Here is a 10,196-nt window from a genome sequence, read left to right as displayed (position 1 = left end):
GATTGGCTCCGTGAAACAGAGAATAATATCTTTGAAAAGCGTGAAGAGGCATAGCGTGCAAGCCAAAGCTTTTGTTATTTCACATTCCATCCAAAAGCAACGATTGATGAGGACACCTTTCTACAGATCAAAAACAAAATAGATGGTTTCATCGAACGTTACGTGAAATTTAATGGCCGGTATTTTTATCCTTCTCCTTCTTTAGACAAAGATTACATGGCCTTTGAGGGAAGAAGAAGAATTTTGGAAGATGTGATGAATGCACTCAAAGATCCCACTGTTCAGATGATTGGGCTGTGTGGAATGGGTGGCATCGGCAAAACCACACTTGCAAAAGCAATAGCTCGACAAGCAAAAGAAGTGAATCTGTTTGATAAGGTGATGGATAGTGCTGTTTCTCAAACTCCTGATTTTTCAAAAATTCAATGTGAAATAGCAAATCATCTTGGTTTTAAATTCGACACTGTTGAGACCGAACCCATAAAAGCAGATAAGCTTCGCCAAGAGTTAAGTAAACAAGTGAAGGTTTTGATTATTCTTGATGATATTTGGAAGGAAATAAATCTGTTTGAAATTGGAATACACTTTAGCAATAATCAAAACGGGTGCAAGATCATTAACCACGTGAAAGAAGCTCAGAGGAACAGGTATCTAGTGGGTCAGAGAGGCCTTTTGCATGAAGTCCTGGGTGTGTGGTAGGGCCGGAGGGCCAATATTTTGAATACTTCGCTAAGAGATTTTGTGCAAGAGTGCCCTTAGTGCTGCATTGGGTGCAGTTGGCTTGCGAGCCTCGTCCAGGTGGGACGCATCAAATTTTACCCTGCAATAAGAGTGTTTTGCTCGATTTCCAATAGGAGGATGGTGCGCCATGGAATTGGCGTATGAAGTTTTCAAAGGGACTTGTTTAGAGAGACTTAGCTTCAGTGGAAGTGTGTTCTGTAGGTGTCGTTGGGTACGGTTGCTTGGCAAACCTCACCCCGAAGAGTGCACCATACTTAGTCCTTGTCAAAAGGTGTATGCATTGGACAATTGGTGAGTGAGCTACTATCAAAGGAGGTGTTAGCTTCAGGGTCAGTGTTGCAAGGGCTACTTAGTTGACTGGAGGGACATTGTGAGTGACTCGAAGGAGTTCATGTTGGGGGAAGTATTCTAGTGCAGAGGCACTACTCCATGGGTGGTTCTGAATAGCGACAGTGGCACAGGTTCTTTGATCAAGTCCAAGAGTGGGCGAGGGAGATCGTCGCCAAGAGGGTGGGTACAAAGATAAAGGGACAAGTGCAGACTTAGGATTCGAATGAAGCTTGGAGTAAGCTTAAGAGTCGAGATCAGGAAGATTTGCATGCGGTCTGTCGATGAGGGCATCGACATGTTAAAGTGGGGGAGAATGTCATGTGCATGTCAAGATGGCACGTTACAAGCTAGGTCATGCCCACAAGTTGGCCAAGTGGTGGTCAAGTGGTGGCGCATGTTGTTGTGCATGTTGGTGGCATGCTGATGCTTAGTTTGTACGACAGTGGCATTTTCGTAAGTATCTTCAATATTGTCCGGATTAGGACAGGACTTGGTATTCGCTATTTATTCGGGTCTACGAATACAATGACGCAATTGGAAGTGAGAAACTATGTGATTTGGTATATGGTTTGACCATATGTCTACATAGAAAAAATCATATATGCACCTGGTAGAAGGCTAAAAGCTTAGAATGTTCTTTAAGGGGGGAGTACCTGGTGTCAGCTCTCCACCACCCCATGGCACCTTGGTGCTAAGTGAGCTACTACTAGTCAGTGGGACTAATAGGGCGGGCATATGAGGACTACGAGGGGGCTCATATGTCTCCATGAGTTGGAATACTCATGGACATTATCGGGCCAACCCGATAATGCGTCTAAGAATGCTGTCAGAGGTTAACGGGTACGTTTCCATTAGCTTGTCGGTATCCCGCTTGCACGGGATGTGGCCTAAACCTACAAGAGATGTTGTGGTGCGTCTTGGCCACGATTCTCAACACGGATGACACGGGTAGTCATTCGTGGGCTGGTTTGCATACGCGCATGGGACAGATGCACCATGTTGGAGAGAGACAGATGTCTAATGTATGCAACTAGTTTGGTGGCTTGTCTCGAGGGCCTGCCACATGCGTGGAGGCATGGTGCCTTGAGGATTGGTCGATGAACGTATGGGAGTGCTTGGACGATGAGAGAGACTGTTCAGACAGTATCGAATTGGGCATGATAGAAGCGTTGGCACGTCAGCTTAGTGTTGGCATCTTGCCACACATGCTACCTTGGTCACGAGTGACTAGGTGAGTGTTAGGCTATTTTTAGCCTATGTTTTGGATCCAATTTATGTGCATTTTTAGCTGTGTTGGGACGGAATTACGCTTGTTTTCTATGTTTTCAGGTTCTTTGGAGTAAAAGAGGTTTCGGGTGCAGAAATTCATTGAAAGACGTGCTGAGCCGAAGAAAAACTTAATTTTTGAGTTTTTGCATATCTGGCCGCGGCGATGAAGAGGCTCGCCGCGGCGAGATTCGACTTACAGAAAGCACCTAAAATTGGCAAATTCTCGCCGCGGCGAGAGGAAGCTTGGCCGCGGCGAGATCCCGTACGGACCAGGGGTATTTTCGTCCATCGAACCCTAAATTTCAAGTATAAATAGAAAACTGCGATTGGAAGTCAGGGAGAGCGATTTGGAACCCTAAAACACAGCTGAGAGCGGCAGGAAGAGCATAGAGATTCAAGTGAAGATCCAGAATTCATCCTCCAACAGTTCTTTTCTTTATTCCTCTTTAATTTATTTATGTTGAATATTGCTATAGGAATGGTTATGGATTTATTTCTGAACTAAATTTCCCATTTAGGGAGGATGATGATTGTTGTTTAATGTTTTGCCTAGTTAATGTTTAATTACCATTCCTCAATTCTTGTGTGTGAAATTATCTTAATTTGTGTTTAATTTCATGTTTAAGATTGATCACCTTGTGCATGTTCTATGATCTCAATTCAAAATCTGAAAAGTGAGAATTGAGAATGCTAAAATTAAGATAATCAATGTTCTATGTGAAACGAAAGTATTTACATGACTTATGTGACGAGTAGATTATTACTTAATGCTGATTTCATGTTAGTTTAATTAAGGAATTAATTAGATAACATGTGATTTAGAATCTAGAAGATCTGAAAGGAGCTAGGTTATTTCATAATCTGTCATTCACTTCAAGAATAGGATAGTAATTAATCATTAACAATTTGGGTAAACAACAACAGGATTCTCCTCCCTATTGTCTCATCCTGCTCAACTTTAAACTGTGTTATTAAGTTTTCTGAATTTCTTTCATATTTTACTGTTTTTAAATCATAATTGCTTTTGATTTACCGAATAGAATCATAAGTATAATTTAGTGGTACTTAATCCAATTCCCTGTGGGATCGACCTCACCTGTGTGAGATTTACTACTTGATTGCGTATACTTGCGTAGCGTTTAAAAATATAGCAACAAGTTTTTTGGCGCAGATTCTTGGGGGAATTGTTAAAGATTAATATTACATAAAATTATACTAACTTCTACTTTGGTATATTTTCTCTTGCTGATTTTTCTAACCTTTTTCTTGCAATATTTTCTTGATTTATTTCAGGAATCCTAAGTGCATGCGCCGTCAAGGACAATCAGTCATATTACCAGTTGATCCTGAAATTGAGAAAACTTGCAGGAAGAATCGAAAGAACAAGAGGCAAGAAAGAGTTTCAGCAACTGCTGAAACATCAGAAATCATGGCTGCCAATGTGAACAATAATGTTGGGAACAATGGGCGTAATAATGGTAATAATGGAGGCGCTGTGGAAGATCAAGCTAATGGCCGTAGCTTGAGAGATTACATTCTCCCTACTCTGACGGGAGTGCAGTCATGTATTAGGCCACCGGCAGTGGATGCAAACAACTTCGAGATCAAACCTGCCATCCTTCAAATGGTGCAGTCTTCGCCCGGTTGGTGGTCTCCCTTCTGAAGATCCTAATTTGCATCTCTCTAACTTCATGGAACTTTGTGAAACTTTTAAAGTTAATGGAGTTAGCGACGATGCCATTAGATTGAGGTTGTTTCCATTCTCGCTCAGAGAACGAGCCAAGAGTTGGTTGAATTCTTTGCCACCGAATTCTATTGCTACATGGAATGATCTGGCAACAAAATTCTTGTCAAAGTTCTTTCCTCCAGCGAAGTCTGCAAAGCTAAGAGGAGAAATCAATAATTTCTGCCAACAAGATAATGAATCTCTCCATGAGGCTTGGGAGAGGTTTAAAGATACGATCGGGGAGGTGTCCCCATCATGGTATAGAGAAGTGGATGCTGGTTCACAACTTCTACAACGGGTTGGTTGGTAATACTAGAACTCTAATAGATGCAGCAGCTGGCGGAGCTTTTATGAGAAAGAGTGCTAATGAGGCATATGATCTATTGGAGGAGATGGCTCTAAACAACCAGCAGTGGCCAACTGAAAGGAGTCAATCCAAGAAAGTAGCTGGTGTGTTAGAAGTCGATGCCATCACAAAGTTAACAGCTCAGGTTGAGGCATTGACTAAAATCATTGCAGGGCAAGCTAAGCAAGCCCAAATTGTTTGTGAGTTATGTGGAGGAAGTCATCACTTTTCGGAGTGCCAAGCAGATGTGGATGATTTGCCAATGGATGAAGCTAAGGCCATTGGGAATTTTTCACAGAACAACAACAACAACAATTATGGGTTCAACCAGAATAACAACCGAAGAAATAGTGGGTTCTATCAACAAAGAAATCAGAACCAACAGTTTAATCAGCAACAAGCCTGCGGTGGAAGTTCTAGTTTGCGGACAGATTCTTGCTCCAATTCATGACTGAAACTAGATCTTCAATTAAAGACCTGCAGACTCAGATGGGCCAGCTAGCAACTCAGGTAGCAACCCGCCCTCAAGGAAATTTGCCTAGCACCACTGAAGTTAATCCTAAAGAAAATTGCAAGGCAATTACCCTGAGGAGCGGTAAGAAGTATGATGGGCCTGAGTTACCACAACCAGTTGAGGTAGATGTAGAAATAAATGCTCAACCAGTTCCGACACCAACACCGACAGCAGAGAAAGCTACTGATAGCCCAGCTTCACTTCAACAGTCTCCACCGATTAGTATTGATCATCATGTAAAGATACCCTATCCTCAGAGGCTGAGAAAGTCAAGCTTGGACAAGCAGTTCACCAAGTTTCTAGAAGTCTTCAAAAGACTTCACATTAACATTCCTTTTGTTTGAAGCTCTAGAGCAGATGCCAAGTTATGTGAAGTTTATGAAGGAAATTTTGTCAAAGAAGAGGAAGATGGAAGACTATGAGACAGTGGCTCTAACTGAAGAGTGTAGCGCTATTCTACAGAAGAAACTCCCTCCAAAACTCAGAGATCCAGGGAGTTTCACTATTCCTTGTACTATTGGTAAAATTGAAGGGATAAATGCACTATGTGATTTGGGAGCCAGTATTAACTTAATGCCCTTGTCAGTGTTCAAAAGATTGCAGCTAGGTGAAGCAAAGCCGACTACTGTAACTCTTCAATTGGCAGATCGATCGCTAGCTCACCCTAGAGGAGTCATTGAGGATGTGTTAGTAAAGGTGGACAAGTTCATCTTCCCAGCTGATTTCATTGTTCTGGATATGGAAGAAGACAGTAATGTTCCTATCATCCTGGGGAGACCTTTCTTGGCAACAGGGAAAGCACTAATTGATGTTCAGAAAGGAGAGTTAAAGCTAAGGGTACAAGGAGATGAAGTTGTATTTAATGTGCTCAAAGCAATGACCTATCCTACAGCTAGTGACAACTGTTTTGCAATTGATGTGGTGGACCAGTTGGTGGAGACAAAGACACATGCTGAAGATCCTCTTAATCTGACTTTGGTACAAGAAGAGGTGGTAGAACAAGATGGTAAGGAAGCTTATGAATATGCTATGTGGCTCGATTCTTATGGACCGCTGAATAGAAAGTATTATGAAGAGTTAGGAGTCATACCAACAAAGCCTACCCCATCTGCGAAAAGCCTCCTCAACTAGAGTTAAAAGTCCTACCAGAGCATCTCAGGTATGAATATTTGGGTGAAAATAAGACACTTCCTGTTATTGTGGCTTCTTCCCTATCTTCTGTAGAGACAGATAAGCTATTACGGGTTCTAAGGAAGCATTCAAAAGCCATTGGATGGACTTTAGCAGATATTAAAGGGATCGGCCCTTCAACCGTAATGCATAGAATCTTAATGGAGGAAGGAGTGAAACCAACCATTGATGCACAACGTAGATTAAATCCACCAATGAAGGAGGTTGTCAGAAAAGAAGTGTTGAAGTGGTTAGATGCGGGGTAGCGTATCCTATTTCGGACGGTAAATGGGTGAGCCCGGTCCAAGTTGTTCCAAAGAAAGGAGGGATGACGGTGGTAAAGAATGAGAAGAATGAACTCATCCCAACCGGAATCGTCACGGGATGGAGAATTTGCATTGACTACCGAAAACTCAACAAGGCCACAAGAAAAGATCACTTTCCACTCCCATTCATTGATCAGATGTTAGACAAGTTGGCAGGACAAGAGTACTATTGTTTCCTTGATGGGTACTCAGGGTATCACCAAATAGCTATAAGACTAGGAGGATCAAGAGAAAACAACATTCACATGTCCATATGGTACTTTTGCTTTTCGACGAATGCCATTTGGGCTATGTAATGCTCCAGCAACATTTCAGAGGTGTATGATGGCTATATTTTCAGATTTAATAGAAAAGTGCATCGAGGTGTTCATGGATGATTTTTCAGTGTTTGGCTCATCGTTTGACCAATGTCTGAGTAACTTGGAGTTGGTTTTAGCAAGATGTGAAGACTCTAATTTGGTGCTGAACTGGGAAAAGTGCCATTTCATGGTTACAGAAGGAATAGTGCTGGGACATAAAATCTCAAAAGAAGGTATTGAGGTTGACAGAGCCAAAGTATCTACAATTGAGAACTTGCCTCCTCCAATTTCAGTGAAGGGAGTTCGAAGCTTTTTGGGTCATGCCGGGTTTTATAGAAGATTTATCAAAGATTTCTCCAAAGTGGCCAAACCGCTATCCAATCTTCTTGCTAGTGGAGTACCTTTTGAATTTGGGAAAGATTGTCTTGAAGCATTCCAAATTCTCAAGGCGAAGTTAATCTCAGCACCGATTGTGACTACACCAAACTGGGAATTACCTTTTGAAATCATGTGCGATGCAAGTGATTATGCTATTGGAGCAGTTTTGGGACAACGGGTTGACAAGGTATTCAGAACCATTTATTATGCAAGCAAAACCTTGAATGATGCCCAACTAAACTACGCTACTACAGAAAAAGAGATGCTGGCCATAGTATTTGCATGTGACAAATTTCGACCCTACTTAATTGGTAACAAAGTGATAGTGTATACAGATCATTCTGCAATCAAGTACTTGATGACTAAGAAGGATGCCAAACCAAGACTAATTCGATGGGTTCTTCTTTTGCAAGAATTTGATCTAGACATAAAAGACAAGAAGGGTACTGAGAACTTGGTGGCAGATCACTTGTCAAGACTAGAACTAGAAGAAAGTCGGAATACAAAAGAGGTACAAATAAATGAACAATTTCCCGATGAACAACTCTTTAGTGTGAGGGAAAGTCTGATGGTACCATGGTATGCTGATTATGTTAACTTCTTGGCTGCCAATATCACTCCTCCTGAGCTATCTCGACAACAACTAAAGAAGTTCTTTTCTGAGGTGAAACATTACTATTGGGAAGAGCCAATCCTCTACAAGCACTGTGCAGATCAGATAATAAGAAGGTGTGTGCCTGAAGAGGAGATGTACTCTATTCTTAATCACTGTCATGCTTTACCATGTGGGGGACACTTCAGTGGAACTAGAACAGCTGCCAAGGTGTTGCAAAGTGGATTCTTTTGGCCAACACTTTTCAAAGACGCTAGTACTTTTGTGAAGGCATGTGATCGTTGTCAGCGTACAGGAAACATCTCAAGGAGAAACGAAATGCCTTTGACAGGAATCTTGGAAGTAGAGTTGTTTGATGTATGGGGGATAGACTTTATGGGTCCTTTTCCTTCATCGTTTAGCAATCTATACATCCTATTAGCTGTGGATTATGTGTCAAAATGGGTGGAAGCTGCAGCCACACCAGCTAATGATGGTAAAACAGTCCTTCGGTTCCTTCAAAAGAACATATTCACTCGGTTTGGAACTCCCCGAGCAATCATAAGCGATGAAGGGAGTCACTTTTGCAACAAACAATTCGAAGCACTCCTTTCGAGATATGGTGTTCGTCATAGAACAGCTCTACCTTATCATCCGCAAAGTAATGGCCAAGCTGAGATTTCTAACCGAGAAATAAAGATGATTCTGGAGAAAACGGTGCAGAGATCAAGGAAAGATTGGTCAAGAAAGCTGGATGACGCATTGTGGGCTTATAGAACAGCGTTCAAGACACCAATCGGGATGTCACCATATCGGTTGGTGTTTGGAAAGGCTTGTCATCTACCGGTGGAACTAGAACACAAGGCGTATTGGGCAATGAAAACTTTGAACATGGATTTAAAGGCTGGCAGGCGAGAAAAGGCTACTACAGTTGGATGAGTTGGAAGAATTTCGAAATGAAGCTTATGAAAACGCCAAGATTTACAAGGAAAGAACTAAGAGATGGCATGACAGAAATCTAGTCAGGAAGGAGTTTCAACCTGGTCAACAAGTTCTACTCTTTAACTCAAGACTAAAGTTGTTTCCTGGTAAATTAAAATCAAGGTGGTCAGGGCCATTTACGGTGATCAAAGTGTTTCCCTACGGAGCAGTGGAACTAAAAGGTGAAGGTCCTAATACTTTTAAAGTGAATGGACAGCGATTAAAGCTCTACTTGGGAGGTCAATTTGATCAAACCAAGTCCGCCATGATTCTGGCGCCACTTTAAAGATCTCGATCAACGTCTAGCTGAGCGACGATAAAGTTAGCGCTAATTGGGAGGCAACCCAAGTGTTCTTTTGATTTAGTTGAACTTTTTTTTTTTAAGTTTGCTGTTATTTTTCTTGATGTTCATTCTGTTTCGTTATTGAAAAAAAAAAAAAAAAAAAAAATTTTGTCAGTGGCCGCGGCCATGAAATGTCTGGCCGCGGCCAGAATTGTCTTACAGAGAGGAGCTTATTTTCGAGATTTCTCGCCGCGGCGGGGGGGGACATATCGCCGCGGCGAGGTTGAACTTACAGAAACAGCCATATTTTCACGGATTCTCGCCGCGGCGAGGGTATAGGTCGCCGCGGCGAGATTGGTCAGTTTCCCCTTTTTAAACCCCAAATCCCTAACATTTCAAATCAAACCCCACACTCAAACCCTCTCTTCTCCACGCCGAAAACCACCCTTTTCACCCTAATTTCTTCATCTAACCCCATTCAAACCAATTTTCCTCAAAATTATCCATAAACTTTCATCCCAAATCATCATAATCCCTTATTTCTCTCATCTAACACTCTTTCCCTCTAAAAATCCATTCCAAAATCCCTAAACCTCACCCAAAATTATAAAAAAACCTTATTCATCCTTTGTCTTTCTCAAAAGCTTCAAGATGTCAACAATGGAGGATGAGTAAAGGAACATTGTCATTGAGGTATTGATTCTAAGACTTCCATTCCAATTTTTATTGAAAAAATTTGTGAATTTGTTGGATAGTTTTGAATTATTTGGTGGATGTTTGGGATTTTTGCTATATACATTGTTGAAATTGATTGTGTGAATAGAATTGGGTTAGATTGAAGGGGATTTAAATCCCGGGAAGTCAATTTTTAAGGGGAAGTGCTGTCAAAATTTTTAAAAAATCTTGAGAGTTAGAAAAAATTTTGGGTGCTATGGGTCCAAAGAGGTCAAGGGTTAATGAAGAGGGAGCTTCATCATCCAACCCATCTAGGGGACGCCCTAATCTAGATAGAGTTAGGTTTACCAACATGGAGGCTCAAGAGCGGTTTTTGAAATTGAAAGATAGGGCATTCATTGAAGATAGAGGGATAGACATTGTCAACCTAAGCCAAACTGCCAACATTCCCCCTGCTTTTGCATCTATTAGGGATCAAATCCTACAGAGGCAGTGGACTAAGTTCGTAGATGTCACTGAGCGTGGTAATCAAACTCTAGCTTTGGAATTTTTAGCCAACTGGCCTG

At 41.6% G+C, this 10,196-nt stretch overlaps 1 protein-coding gene and 1 non-coding gene across 2 annotated transcripts; one reads left to right on the top strand and one right to left on the bottom strand.

Moving 5' to 3' along the window:
- The first annotated feature begins 216 nt into the window (after nucleotides 1-216).
- On the top strand, nucleotides 217-885 carry LOC133039123 (disease resistance protein SUMM2-like). The gene is made up of 2 exons (XM_061117941.1): nucleotides 217-647; nucleotides 777-885. Exons 1-2 carry the CDS (start codon nucleotides 217-219, stop codon nucleotides 883-885), a joined length of 540 nt encoding a protein of 179 aa, XP_060973924.1.
- A 3,335-nt stretch (nucleotides 886-4,220) lies between these two features.
- Nucleotides 4,221-4,328, bottom strand: LOC115711743 (small nucleolar RNA R71). The gene has a single exon (XR_004010621.2). It is a non-coding gene; the product is annotated as a small nucleolar RNA R71 (small nucleolar RNA).
- Nucleotides 4,329-10,196: the final 5,868 nt, after the last annotated feature.

The sequence above is a fragment of the Cannabis sativa genome, chromosome 6, assembly GCF_029168945.1.
Source record: "Cannabis sativa cultivar Pink pepper isolate KNU-18-1 chromosome 6, ASM2916894v1, whole genome shotgun sequence".
NCBI lineage: Eukaryota > Viridiplantae > Streptophyta > Magnoliopsida > Rosales > Cannabaceae > Cannabis > Cannabis sativa.
This window is presented reverse-complemented; position numbering and strand designations above follow the sequence as displayed.

Bases quoted from the DNA above. Each gene is read 5' to 3' on its own strand.
- LOC133039123 (XM_061117941.1), top strand. From the start codon at position 217: ATGGCCTTTGAGGGAAGAAGAAGAATTTTGGAAGATGTGATGAATGCA. The intron at 648-776 runs GTATCTAGTGGG...CATTGGGTGCAG, and splicing joins AAAGAAGCTCAGAGGAACAG to TTGGCTTGCGAGCCTCGTCC.